At 52.4% G+C, this 13,490-nt stretch overlaps 1 protein-coding gene across 6 annotated transcripts; it reads right to left on the reverse strand.

Annotated features, from left to right (window-relative positions):
- On the reverse strand, positions 1–8,508 carry AMZ2 (archaelysin family metallopeptidase 2). 6 transcript variants are annotated; one of them, XM_070774220.1, is made up of 9 exons: positions 8,416–8,506; positions 8,108–8,222; positions 7,792–7,895; positions 6,783–7,065; positions 5,936–6,109; positions 5,705–5,833; positions 2,490–2,653; positions 1,061–1,237; positions 1–198 (listed from the first exon to the last, which is right to left on the reverse strand). In XM_070774220.1, exons 4-9 carry the CDS (start codon positions 7,063–7,065, stop codon positions 43–45), a joined length of 1,083 nt encoding a protein of 360 aa, XP_070630321.1. In that variant the 5' UTR covers positions 7,792–7,895; positions 8,108–8,222; positions 8,416–8,506; the 3' UTR covers positions 1–42. The 6 variants fall into 6 exon arrangements, with proteins under 6 accessions (XP_070630321.1, XP_019836106.1, XP_019836105.1 ...); XM_019980547.2 differs by having other exon boundaries at positions 7,808–7,895; positions 8,416–8,505; XM_019980546.2 differs by having other exon boundaries at positions 7,808–7,895; positions 8,050–8,222; positions 8,416–8,505.
- Positions 8,509–13,490: the final 4,982 nt, after the last annotated feature.

A 13,490-nucleotide genomic window follows, 5' to 3' on the forward strand; every position in this document is an offset into this window, starting at 1 on the left:
TGATGTGCACGTGTTTATTTGAATTACTCCTACTGAAGGTCCTTATTTCTGGAGAACAGCCAAGCATCTTGTGACCCACTCCTTCCACTCTTTAAAGGCTTCCACAGGTTTTGGCAAAGTCACCAGCTCCTCACGACTGTGTTTTGGAGTAACTCTAGGAGTGTCAGTGGACTCGGCATCAATCCACCTGACCAGTGCCTGCAAAATCAGAGAAGAGACGCATCTTTGAACAAATCACAGCAGAACAGACTCAGGCACGAGAAAAACCGGATCTCCCAAATCATGTGATCTGCATGGGTGACTGATGCCACCCACGGAGATGTTCCACCCGATAAGAGTTGGTCGTGGAGGAGAGACCACGCTCATCAAAGAGTGTGCACCAGAGCCATGCCCGCTGTGAGCACACGGGACAGTCACAGGACGCATGGGACAGGAGACGAGAAGGATGACACGGGTGTTTGAAGGTGGGAGGACGATTTTCTTCTTTTCTCAGCTTGCCAAGGGTTCCACGAGGCACTGCGGTGTGCATGGGGACGTGTACACACCTGAAGTTAAGTGTGCACACTGGGCTGGCAGGCACGCACACGTGCACACACACGTGCAGACAGGGACTGCGTCCCCTGTGTGGGTGGCCATACCCACGCAGGGATGCCGCACACGCTGACGTGTTTGTGGGCACCTGTGGTCATAGGGACACTCCTGCCTCCTCAATACCACCCGTCCCTCCTAACGAGTGTCACACCGCGGCCCCACATTTGGACAGATAAACCACCTCCACATAGTCTAGTTTTTAAACATGAACTTTGCTCTTCGGCGTTTTACTCTGTTCTGCAAAGGCAAGCGCTCTGGCCCTAAACAGCAAATGCAGAAACCTCTTCACCAGGTCTCATTGGGGTCCAAGCGTAAGGCAAGTCAAAGCTGTTAAGATTTTCTTTGCATTTTTTTTTAAACCACAGCATCCTGCTTACCTCTGCTCTAACTTCCTCTGATAAATCACCTCCAGAGAAGGGCCTAATAGCAAATGGTCACTTGCTCCTTAAGTAACCACTTCCCCACTTACTTTGTACCGGTCTCTGAGCCGGAAGCCGACGGCACTCTGCAGCTTGCGTAAGCAGATGGGGCAGAGGTCCAGCGGGCGCCGGTCGGCTTCCTCCAGGTGGTTGGAGCCTTGCATCAGGCAGGCGAGCCACTGGCAGTGCCGGAGGCCAAAGATGTGTCCGATCTCGTGGGTCAGAGTCTGCAAGACAGCCACACGGAGGCGCCTGAGTCAGCAGCAGCAAGGCGAGCTCCTCCAGAAGCAGATCCACAGGAGCCCGCTCCGCGCCGCTCATCGCGGGGGCCTGCTCGCTGGCCCCTCACCTGCCCATGTCTCCCACCCTCCTCTGTGTGCTCCACTGCTTCCCCGGCAGGTTCTCCACCTCCCCGCCGCGGACACCACAGATCACACCTTGGCGGGGCCGGGGGTCAGGGGGTGGTCCTATGCGCTAGCCTCCCCGCCTCTACCCCCTGGATGCTAGCAGCAGCCCCTCCCCGACGGTGACCACCAGAAGTCTGCAGACTTGTCCAACATGCCCTGGGTGGCACACTCGCCCTGGTGGAGACCACTGTTCTAGACGGGGGACCCGCTGAAACTCAGCTCTGCAGCCCTTCCCCCAGATGCCAGGGCAGCAGGGGAGGGGAGGGGCTCCATCTGCATGATGACAAGCGGTCAAAGCAGGGAAGGCACAGCTGAGCCCCACCCCACACCCGCACAGTCAAGACTCTGCTCCAGCTTCCCAGCCAGCCTCTGCACCCTCGGTTCCCCGGGCCATGCCGGGTAGTGGTGCTTACGGAGTCAGAGAGACACCTGTGTGAGGGGACCCTCACGGCTAAAAGCCATGCCGCTTACGGGCCAGCTCTACTTAGAAACCATCGTTCCATCAGGTGGTGTTCTCGACCCCAACTCACAGCCCTGGTGAATGCGGAGAAGCCGGTGTCTCCAGCCATGAAGCAGACAGACACAAGGAGACAGGATTTCCAGAGCAGGGCGGGGCAGGTGTCAGGACAGGCAGCGTGACCATCGGCTGCAGGAGGTGAGCCCGAGCCCCAGGGAGGGAAGTCTCGGGGAAGGAGCCAGCAGAGGCCCGAGGGACGCCTGTTCTCCAGGAAGGGAAACCAGGGTGCGGGGTCCTGCAGGCTTGGGGGACTGGCGATGGGGCAGCCTGACTCGATGACCATGAACTCGGGAATCAAGCTAACAGTAAGGAGGCGGGCACAGCCAAGGCTGTGTGTTACAGGACAAAAGGCAGGCCCAGACGCTGTGCACGTCGGTGTGAGAGTATCCCCATTTACATTGTTTTTATGGATAATTTCAGTCAAGCGATATCCACTAAAAGTGTATAAACACCACCAAGTCACTGATATAGTGACCTTCAGGACTGGGGGTATATAATGTCAAAGGACTCCGATCTCTTACAAGCCACTGCTGACACATCACGTGAGCCACCCACCTTACACGAGCGGAGCAGCAGCACACTGGTGGCCTCAGGAAGGTAATAGTCATTGAACACCGAGTAGTCACTCGAAGACTTCCTCTCCAGCTTCTTCAGCTTGCCTTTGTAGTGTGAGCTGTAGAAGTCCGTGCCGTACCTGGCAAAGCTGAATATTCCCACACCTGGGGGAAGACGACAAGCCAGCACATGGTGAGATGAAGGTTCCCTCCTCTGGGGGAACTACCAGTTAAGGGCCTGCTTGGGCACCTGGCCAGGGCATGCCCACAGCCCCCTGGGCTCAGGGAGGTCTGCCCAACAAGGGGACTTCTGCCCCAGGTTCCTGAGAGCCTTCTGCTGTCCAACCTGCTCTGCTCTGTACAACTCAGAGGTCTTGAGGTCCAATTCTTCAGAAAAAGAAAGTTCCACAGAGTTTGTTTTCTTTTTCCCCATAAAATATTTTCTCAGGAATTCCGTGGCAGTCCAGTGGTTTAGACTCTGCACTTTCACTGCTAACCACCAGGGTTCAATCCCTGCTTGAGGAACTAAGATCCTGCAAGCCTCGTGGGGCAGCCAAAAAAAAAAATTTTTTTCTTAAATCACCCCAATCAAGTATTCCAAAAGGAGCAGCAGGGTTCAGGACCACGGGCGCTCTCACTCTCTCTGGAAAACTGCGGGAAACGGGTCTCCGGGCAGGCACACCCCTAAGGCGCCTGTCCTTCCCTCTTCCCTCTGCCCGCTGCTGCCCCCCAGTACCTTGAAGACCACACTTGGACCCCACTTTCAGACTGAAGAACCTCCCCCGTCCTCCCATCTGTAAACAGCACGGCTCTCTCTATGGCTGGCACCAGTGACCAGAACAAACACGCCTGTAACTGACTTCCTGCGACACTTCAGCTAGTTTCGGCCATCTCCGTACTCGGAGAACAGACACACACAGCTCACTCTACAGGGGCTGACCGCTTTACAGTCCAGCTGGTCTACATGGTCTCTTTCATGCAGGCTTCTCTTTCAGTTGCTAGTTTGAAAGTAATACAGAACTTTTTTGTTAAGGAAATAAATTCATAGTAAGTTTGTCAAACCTAAATTTGATCCAAAAAGAATGCGCCTCACCGCACCTCCATATTTGAAATATAGAGAAAAGGGCGTTCTAGAAGTTAAAAAAAAACTAAACCTACTCACTCCCAAGTGACGTCCTTTGACCAAACAAAAGTTGGCACATTTCACTACAATACCTTTGAAAGTATAAGTTGCTCAGTCCTGTCCGACTCTTTGTGACCCCATGGACAGTCCATGGAATTCTCTAGGCCAGAATACTGGAGTGGGTAGCCGCTCCCTCTCCAGGGGATCTTCCCAACCTAGGGATCGAACCCAGGTCTCCTGCATTGCAGGCAGATTCTTAACCAACTGAGCCACCAGGGAAGCCCATAATACCTTGAGCAAGAAAATTTTTTTTCTAGTAATCCTACAAATGCATTATTTCCTTTAGTAATTAAATATCTCAATTTTAAAACACCGATCTTTATAAACCTGCCGAGAACAAAGTCACCTGCAGTAAGGAGACCCCCTCACCGCAGGGCTCAGCAACCCTGCTCCCTCATTACATCTTCTCTCACGTCATGCAAAATTTAAGAAACTTATTGGGGAACAAAAAAGCAGCAGAAACACTTGGGGAGAATGCTTCCTGACCTCCTCAAATGCATAAGATAAATTGGTTAACAATATCTAGATAAAAATTGTTTAAAAATGTTTAATGATTCTGTTTCTCTCAGGTTAATAATAAAGGATTTGTCTCACACAACTTTTTGGTTCACTCTTTTTTTTCTGATAGAAGGCTCGTACAAAAAACATCAGCAGGACAGCACTGACCCAGGCCTCTCAGAGAGCACTAGGGGGTCACAGCGGGGGGGCAGGCAGATGTGGGTGGGCACTCGCTCGTGCTCAGCTGCTCAGCCGTGTCCAGCTCTTTGCAGCCCCGCAGACTGCAGCCTGCCAGGCTCCTCTGTCCATGGGATTGTTCAGGCAAGAAAGCTGGAGTGGGTAGCCATTTCTTCCTCCAGGGGATCTTCCCGACCCAGGGATCTAACCTGCATCTCTTGTGTGTCCTGCACTGGCAGGCGGATTCTTCACCGCTAGGGTCAACTGGGAAGCCCCGTGCCTTAATGGGTGTAGGGCTGAGGGACTATAAAGACTACAAATGGAGAACGAGAATGAAGGAAGGGCAGAAAAAGAGGCCCCACAGCATCCTGGGCCCCAGATCCGACAAATGGGGAAGAGGGGGATCTGACAGGGAGAAGCCCTTGGTAGCGAGAGCTCCCTACCCTGCCACCCTGGGGCTCACACACTCCAGACTGACAGTCCGTCTGTGAACCCTGAGCTTGCACAGCCCAGCCCCTGCTATCTGTTCCTGCCCCCAGAACGACAGTGGGCAACCATGCCCCTCAGCTCAGTGGACTTCTCCCCTTCGAACCTGTCTTAGATCCTGAGGGATGTAGGCAGAAAAACAAGAGCAGAAATGGAAGGGTGGGAGAAGTGGAGAGAAGGCAAAAAAAAAAAGAAAAAAAACCCAAATAGGCAAATATATGACTTCCTTATAGAGCCTTTTCCTCCCCAGTGTTAAAAGGCAGGGTTCCCTGTGAGTCACAGTTAAGCTTAATTTCAAGTCAAAGACTGAAACTGACCATAAATAACAAAACGTCTGTTCTGAGACACAGGATGTGAAGCGCACACTTATAAATCAGTGCACAGCGACCTCATCTAATGACAACTACAGAAAGAGCTGAAAAACAATTAGCGCCATTTCTGCTTCCATTAATAACAGTTCAAATATCCTTATTTGATTCACCTTGTCACTGAACTATCTCCATTTGCCATCTGTTGCACTGAATGTCTACATATGTGCCAGCCATAACTACACATTTTCTATGGATCAGCAATTTTATGTAAATGATCTCAAAACAGCACAGTCAAACAGGTATTATTAGCTCCAAGGTGGTGCTGGCAGTGAACGGCCAAGCTGGGGGGAGGGGAACGGACCCAGATCATCAGGGCCTATCCAGAGCATCCTTTCCACCACGGCAGGATGCTGCACCAGAAATACTACAAGGCCTTCACATCTAAACTGTAATTGGAAGGGGAAAAAACTGTAATTGGTTGGAATTTTTTCTCTCTTTCAAAATCTTCACAAAGAGTCTCAAGCTGAGCAAGTTTCTACCAACAATGTCAAAAAGGAATACCCTCTGTCAAAGAAGCCTGTCCAAAGACAAAATTCCAGGATTCTCTTGGGTAAAGATCGATCATCGTTACTCCCACAACACAAAAGGCATCTTCGGGTTTCTTCTTTTTTAAGAACGTCAGGATCTGCCCTATTAAAAAAAAAATTATGTTTAAGATATATTTGTGTGTGTGTGTGTGTACATATACCTACATACTTTACTCAATTCAAGCTGTAAGGCTGCCCCGTTCACCTGCATGAATCTGAAGGTTCAGTGTGCTATCGTTGATTCTAAAGGAACATCTGGTTGCAGAGACAGGAATCGGCTCTAGGAGTTTGACTGTCAACCCGTAGAAGAAGGCTTCACAGTAGCCCTTGAGCCATTTCAAATATTCTTCACTGATACTTCTGGTGTTTCCCAGCAATCCTATGACAGATACAGAAGAAAATTTAAAGAGAGATTTTGAGATGATCAGAACAGTCTTTACCTCAGTCTACAGTTAGAAATGTGGAATTAGGAACAAACAAACTCTAGATTTTCAATACACAGTTACCGTTCACTAAGGTGAACACAGATTAGAAAGAAAACCTGACTCCCTGGTGGCTCAATGGTAAGGAACCTGCCTGCCAACGCAGGAGACACAGGCTGGATCCCTGGTCTGGGAAGATCCCCCAGGCCTGGGAGCAACTAAGCCCAGGTGCCACAACCACTGAGCCTGTGCTCGATAGCTCGGGAGCACAGACTACTGAGCCCATGTGTTGCAACTACCAAGGCTCGCACGCCCTAGGCCTGCGTTCTCCAACAGGGCACCACAATGAGAAACCCATGCACTGCAACTACAAAGCAGGCCCTGCTTGCCCCAGCTAGAGAAGTCAAATGTGCAGCTACGAAGAACCAGCACAGTCAATAAATAAAATTTTTTGAACAAAACAAAACCTTCTCTTTCAAGGCAGTTTGGTTACCAAACTTCCACTGTGGGAACGAATGTCAAAAATGATTATAAAAACTGCCCACTTGAATGAGACGGACAAGGCAAACTGTCCACGGCAACAGCACCATCACAAAACCAAACCAAACCCAGCATACTGGCAAGACGCACCAATGCACTGTATGTAAATAGTCTGCTTCCCCGGAGAAGGGCTCTTTCTGTGAAGATTACTGAAAAACTGTTCAAAGTCTTGCGGAGCCTCAGGATGGGAGATTATCCAGTCCGATGGAGAATGCAAAGTAATGGGTCCAAAGAGATCGCTGCGGGGCCGGAAGGCCTCGTTCAGCAGGCGCTGCTCCCCGGGGTCCAACTGCTCATACTGCTTCACAAGCTCTGGGTTCTTTGAGATGAGGGCCGTCTTCAGGGTGTGTTCAGAGTGCCCTACCGTTTGCATCTGCCAGAAGGACACACGTGGTCACACAGACCATGCATATCCAAACTGGGGTCTTTACAGACATCACTTATTTCTCCTAGAATGAAATGACTGATTGCTAACGCCTGGGCGTCATCACCAGAGGACTGCCCGCTTCCACCGTTTCTAATCAGTTTCTTAGGGGGACTTCCCTGGTGGTCCAGTGGTTAAGAATCTGACCTGCAACGCAGGAGATGCAGGTTCCATACAGAGTCAAGCCTAAGATCCCACATGCCTCGCGGCAACTAAGCCTGTGAGCCACAACTAGAGAGTCTATGAGGCCCAGTGAAAGACCTCACAGGTCGCAAGGAAGATATTGTGGGATGCACCTAGAACCCAACGGCAGCCAAATTAAAAAAAAAAAAAAAAGTCAATTTCTTGGGGAGAGTATCTGAAAGAGTGTAAAGACAATCATGAGATTCATTCCTCCACCTCTTAGGGAACCTGCTCCCACTATAAACGTTCGTGGTCACCCTAAGACACGACCCAATTCCCTATTTCCTCGCCCTTTGGGTAATAATGATATTAGGAGCTGACACATGAGAGCCACATGAAACACATCCTCTCCCACGTGACTCAAAGACGTTCCCGACCAAAGGGAAGTGCAACTCATGTTAAGTCCTGCGTTTCTGTAACTTGGCTGCAGGCTGATAACGGATCTCGGCCACTGAGGTGGTGTCACCCTGGGGAAGCCGTCAGGGGACCGACCAGGAGCCAGACTCACGCTGACAGATCTCTTCCGCTCACACGGCGTCCCCGCCTAGATAGGTCATCCCTCCGCGTGACCGGCTCACAGCTGCTCCCCGAGGGGTCTGGGTGAGGGAAGGAGAGAAACGGGACGTCAGTGTGCGGAGCCCGCCGCGCTGCCTAACCGGGTTTTCTGCAGTTTAACGATGGGGGTGCGGGGGGGGATTTTTAGCGAATGGGTGTCCCCGTTGAGGGCTGAACTCCGGGGTTCAGGGCCACCTCCAGAACGAAGCTCTCTCTTGGCTGGGCTCGCCTAGGAGCTGAGACGGGTCCTCACCGCTGCTGTGGGGCCCAGTCCCGTCCGGTCGGCCCACCTTCACCCGCGGGGCGGCTCCCGCCGCGGCCCCGCCTTAGCGGGCCGGCCCGTCTGCGCCTGCGCGGGAGCCACTACCCTGAGGGGAAAACGGCGGCATCAGGGGTCAGAGGCCGCCTCCGGATGCCCGGCCGGGCCCGGCTCCCCCGAGACGCCCCCGCGTCCGCCGCGGCGGCGGCTCCTCTCACACCCTCCCCCGCCCCTCGAACGCGACTGTCCCCCGCCTCCACCAGCAGGCGGCCCGGCCCCCCGTACCCTCCCGTCATCCTCACCACGCAAGGCGTCAACGCCTCCCGACCCCGGCGGCGGCCCAAAGCGCGTGCGCTTCGCGCCCTGCGCCGTGCCCCGCCCCTTCGCGCACTGCCACGCCCCCGCGCTCCCCGCTCCGCCACGCCACGCCGTAGCACGCACGCTCCGTCGCCCCGCCCCTTTGCGCGCCCCGCCACGCCCACACGCTCCCCGCACGCAATGCCGTAGCACGCACGCTCCGTCGCCCCGCCCCTCCGCGCCCGCCACGCCCAGCGCGAGGCCGTCCCGCAGGCAAGGAGCCCGAGTACTAGTGGCCGCTGCTGCCCCTACGCCGTCGAGCGAAGCGCGGTCGCGAGGGGGCGACCAGGCGCCGAGATCCGCCCCACGCTCCCCTTTCCGCGCTGCCGTCCGGGGGCGCCGCTGTCCGGCCACGCCTGCGCCGCGGGGTCAGCTGTTTGTGCGCGTGCCGGGTTGGCTGTGGGTGCGAGCGGCGCCCCAGGCGAGACGAGTCCCCGGCGCGGGAGCGAGTCCGCGGGTGGACGCGCGGCCTGGGCGTGGAGGCGGCGTCCAGGGCACGCGACCCGGGCCGGGCTTCTCTTCCCCGGGACGCGCCCCTTGGTGGGACTTGAGCCCCGCAGCCTCAGAGTGCAGGACGGAAGGGGCAGCTCCGATCCCGAGGGCTTGGGCAGGCTGAAAAGGCGCGGGGTCAAAGTGCAGGCTCCCCGGCCCAGCCCAGTGCTGCCCATTCGCACGGCCCTTCCCCTTCGACGTGGGGGTCTCCTGTCGGCCTCCTCCTCCCTCCTCTCTGACCGGCTCCCTTCACTCTCCCTCCAGTTCGTGCGCTCGCAGCCCCTCTGTCCTGGCAGCTACCTGAAGCCCAGGGAACACCTAACCCTTTATAACCGTTTCCCCATACCTTTTTTCATACCTGTCCTAAAGGGGCGCCCGACTCCCGGCACCTAACCCCAGATATCCCTGCTGCCCCTTTTCCCTCCCCACCTTGCCTGGTGGCTCAGCTTCCCTGGTAAAGAATCCGCCTGCGATGCAGGAGACCCCGGTTCGATTCCTGGATCCTGGGTCGGGAAGATCTGCTGGAGAAGGGCTGGGCTACCCACTCCAGTATTCTTGGGCTTCCCTTAGGGCTCAGCTGGTAAAGAATCCACGCAATGTGGGAGACCTGGGTATGATCCCTGGGTTGGAAAGATCCCCTGGAGAAGGGAAAGGCTACCCACTCCAGTATTCTGGCCTGGAGAATTCCATGGACTAACCCATGGGGTCTCGAAGAGTGGGACATGACTGAGTGACTTTCACTTCACTTTCACCTCCTCCCCCGCCCCAGCATTCACTCAAAAATGCCTCTACATTCAGGTTTTCATTCCAAGCCCCTGTCCTGCCACTGCCAAGTAACCTCTTGGAAGAGGTTCTCCTGATTAGAAATGAGTCTGTGTGCCAGTCATCCTTGTTCAAAAAGAAAATTTGTAACAAAATTAGAAGGATAAAGAAATGCAGTGGCATTGCCCCCAGCAGGGTTTTGGAATAAAAGTTCAGTTCAGTCCAGTCGCTCAGTCATGTCCGACTCTTTGCGACCTCATGAATTGCAGAATGCCAGGTCTTCCTGTTCATCACCAACTCCTGGAGTTCACTCACACTCACGTCCATCAAGTCGGTGATGCCATCCAGCCATCTCATCCTCTGTCGTTCCCTTGTCCTCCTGCCCCCAATCCCTCCCAGCATCAGAATCTTTTCCAGTGAGTCAACTCTTCGCATGAGGTGGCCAAAGTACTGGAGTTTCAGCTTTAGCATCATTCCTTCCAATGAACACCCAGGACTGATCTTTAGAATGGACTGGTTGGATCTCCTTGCAGTCCAAGGGACTCTCAAGAGTCTTCTCCAACACCACAGTTCAAAACCATCAATTCTTCGGCGCTCAGCTTTCTTCACAGTCCAACTCTCACATCCATACATGACCACAGGAAAAACCATAGCCTTGACTAGACGGACCTTTGTTGGCAAAGTAATGTCTCTGCTTTTTAATATGCTGTCTAGGTTGGTCATAACTTTCCTTCCAAGGAGTAAACATCTTTTAATTTCATGGCTGCAGTCACCATCTGCAGTGCTTTTGGAGCCCCCCAAAATAAAGTCTGACACTGTTTCCACTGTTTCCCCATCTATTTCCCATGAAGTGATGGGACCAGATGCCATGATCTTCATTTTCTGAATGTTGAGCTTTCAGCCAACTTTTCACTCTCTTTCACTTTCATCAAGAGGCTTTTGAGTTCCTCCTCACTTTCTGCCATAAGGGTGATGTCATCTGTATATTTTGATATTTCTCCCAGCCATCTTGATTCCAGCTTGTGCTTCCTCCAGCCCAGCGTTTCTCATGAGGTACTCTGCATATAAGTTAAATAAGCAGGGTGACAGTATACAGCCTTGACGCACTCCTTTTCCTATTTGGAACCAGTCTGTTATTCCATGTCCAGTCCTAACTGTTGCTTCCTGACCTGCATATAGGTTTCTCAAGAGGCAGGTCAGGTAGTTTGGTATTCCCATCTCTTTCAGAATTTTCCACATAGAGGTATATATTTGGAAATCCTGCAGATCTGAAATGTTTTTATTTTACCCTCATACCTGACTGAGGTATTTCCCTGGATTGGTGTGCAATTTTAGGCTGAAATCAGTTTCTCTCAGAACTGTAATAACTCTTCAATTTCTTTTTGATTCCAGTAATGTCACTTTGACTCCTCATCCTTGGTATGTTATTAATAATACCTGCTTTTTTGAGGAACGTCTTACGGTTTTCTCTTTATCCTTGGCGTGCTGAAGAACTCAAGTTTTTAAGTTTTTAAAGATGTGTCCTAGTCTGAGAGGTTTGCCCCGTCTTCATTTTGTGGCTCACTCATTGGGCCCTTCAGTCTTCTTTTTTAAAAAATACCTTGTGTATCTTTTTTCTTGGTGGGGGGCGGGGGGGCGGGGGGTGTGCTGCGCTGCCTGTGGGCTGCTGCATGCAGGCTTTCCTGTGAAGTGAATGGCTGCTCTCCAGTATTCCTACCTGGAGAAGCCCATGGACAGAGGAGCCTGGTGGGCTACAGTCCCTGGGATCACACAGAGTCAGACACCACTAAGGTTTTCTCTAGTTGCCGCAAGTGGGGGCTACTCTCTAGTTTTGAGGGCGCAGGCTACTCATGGCAATGGCTTCTCTGTCGCAAGGCACAGGCTCTAGGCGTGAGGGCTCTGTAGTTGGGGTACAGCAGCTTAGTTGCCCCATGGCGTGTGGGATTTTCCCTGACCAGGGATGGAACCCATGTCCCCTGCAGTGGCAGGTAGATTCCTAACCACTGGACCAGCAGGGAGGTCTGGGCCCTTCAACCTTTAGATGCTTATCCTTCCATCCTGAGATGTTCTTGTATTATTTCTTTATAATTTTCTTCCCTCCAGTTTTTTTCCCCGCCCTGGATATGGGGATTTCAGGATGGATCCCCTAATTTTCTTTTCTTTCCTATTTTCCCATCTATCTTTCTGTACAATTTTCTGAAGTTCTCATCAACTGTCCTTTCTTTTGAATATTTATTTTCAGACATTCTACTCTTCAAGAGCCCAAAGCCTTTTCTTGTTCTTATTGTTTATTTTGCACCTTCTCTCACTTCAGGGGTAAAAGGTCGCCTCTTATCTCTCTACAGATATTAACTACACTACTTTTGAAGTTTTGTTCTGCTGTTTCCTGTACTCGGGTCTTTTGCTTTCATGTTCGAATGTTCCACAAACAGCTTGTGATCCTTGGCTGTGTGTTAACATGTTATCGTAAGGCACAAAAAGCTGGTTGAAGGTTCTGTGTGCATAAAAGTGGCTTATTCACTGAGGTTTCACGGATGTGAACTGGCAGAGAACCAGCTGATTCACTGAGGGGAGATCCCCCAGTGTCTGAACCCGTGACAACCGTGTTTTTCCCAAGGAAGGGTCATTTCCTAACCGACTGCCAGCGTCAGTCATTTACGAGAGGCCCATCAACGTAAAGGTTCTGAATCCTTAACCCCAAGTTTTCACTCCTCTGCCTTACTGCCCACGATGGCTCTCACAACCAGCTCATTTTAACACGAGAACACAGTGAGGGGTTTAGAGAGTCTCAGTCATTCAGCTGCTAGTAAGCATTCCCTGCTCAGTTTGCTTTTCTTCCAGGTCTCCTCTGATTATCAATCACTGAGGAAATGGAAGTCGGGTCAGGAGGTGGGGAAAGGTGGGTAGTTTGAGGTTGCAGAGTCCCTCAGCAGGAAAGCAGCCCAGAGCAGATAAGGCAGATCAGGGAGGGTGCTGTGATCCAGGGGTCTAGGGCACTGGGACCTGGATGCCTCAATGGAGGTGGTGGTGTTCAGTCGCTCAGTCGTGTCCGACTCTTTGTGACCCCATGGACTGCAGCACACCAGGCTCCTCTGTCCATCACCACCTCCCGGAACTTGCTCAAACTCATGTCCATTGAGTCAATGATGCCATCCAACCGTCTCATCCTCTGTCGTCCCCTTCTCCTGCCCTCAATCTTTCCCAGCATCAGTCTTTTCTAATCAGTCGCTCTTCACATCCGGTGGCCAAAGTACTGAAGTTTCAGCTTCAGCATCAGTCCTTCCAATGAATATTCAGGGTTGATTTCCTTTAGGACTGACTGGTTGGATCTCCTTGCAGTCCAAGGGACTCTCAAGAGTCTTCTCCAACACCACAGTTCAAAAGCATCAATTCTTCCACCCTCAGCCTAATTATGGTCCAGCTCTCACATCTCTACCTGATTACTGGAAGGGAAGACAGAAAAGAAAGTTAACTTGTGTTTCCAGTGTGCTCAGAGCCAGGGCTCCACGGGGAGGGAGGAGCTGACTTCTTTTCTCCCTCTTGCAATTCAGACAACCTGTGCTCCAAGACCCAGAGCGCAGGTTCAGTAGGGGTTGGACCATGTGTGCAGTTAAGCTGAGAACCCAGGCACGCTGGGAAGGACAGTTGCTAGGGAAACACATCCTGTGTCCCAAACACCCAGCTTAGAAATCACTTTCTGGACCCATCCGAGGCTCAGTTTGCCTGCAGTGGACCAGCTCAGGCGGTGCCAAGGCAGCAAAGCCAT

The sequence above is a fragment of the Bos indicus genome, chromosome 19, assembly GCF_029378745.1.
Source record: "Bos indicus isolate NIAB-ARS_2022 breed Sahiwal x Tharparkar chromosome 19, NIAB-ARS_B.indTharparkar_mat_pri_1.0, whole genome shotgun sequence".
Taxonomy (NCBI): Eukaryota; Metazoa; Chordata; class Mammalia; order Artiodactyla; family Bovidae; genus Bos; species Bos indicus.

Excerpts from the sequence above, each read along its gene's own strand:
- AMZ2 (XM_070774221.1), bottom strand. The coding sequence starts at position 7,065 with ATGCAAACGGTAGGGCACTCTGAACACACCCTGAAGACGGCCCTCATC. Across the intron at positions 2,654-5,704 it reads ACAGGCTTCTTTGACAGAGG|GTGTGGGAATATTCAGCTTT; the intron begins GTATTCCTTTTT and ends GTCTTCCCCCAG. Across the intron at positions 199-1,060 it reads GGCTCAGAGACCGGTACAAA|GCACTGGTCAGGTGGATTGA; the intron begins GTAAGTGGGGAA and ends CTGATTTTGCAG.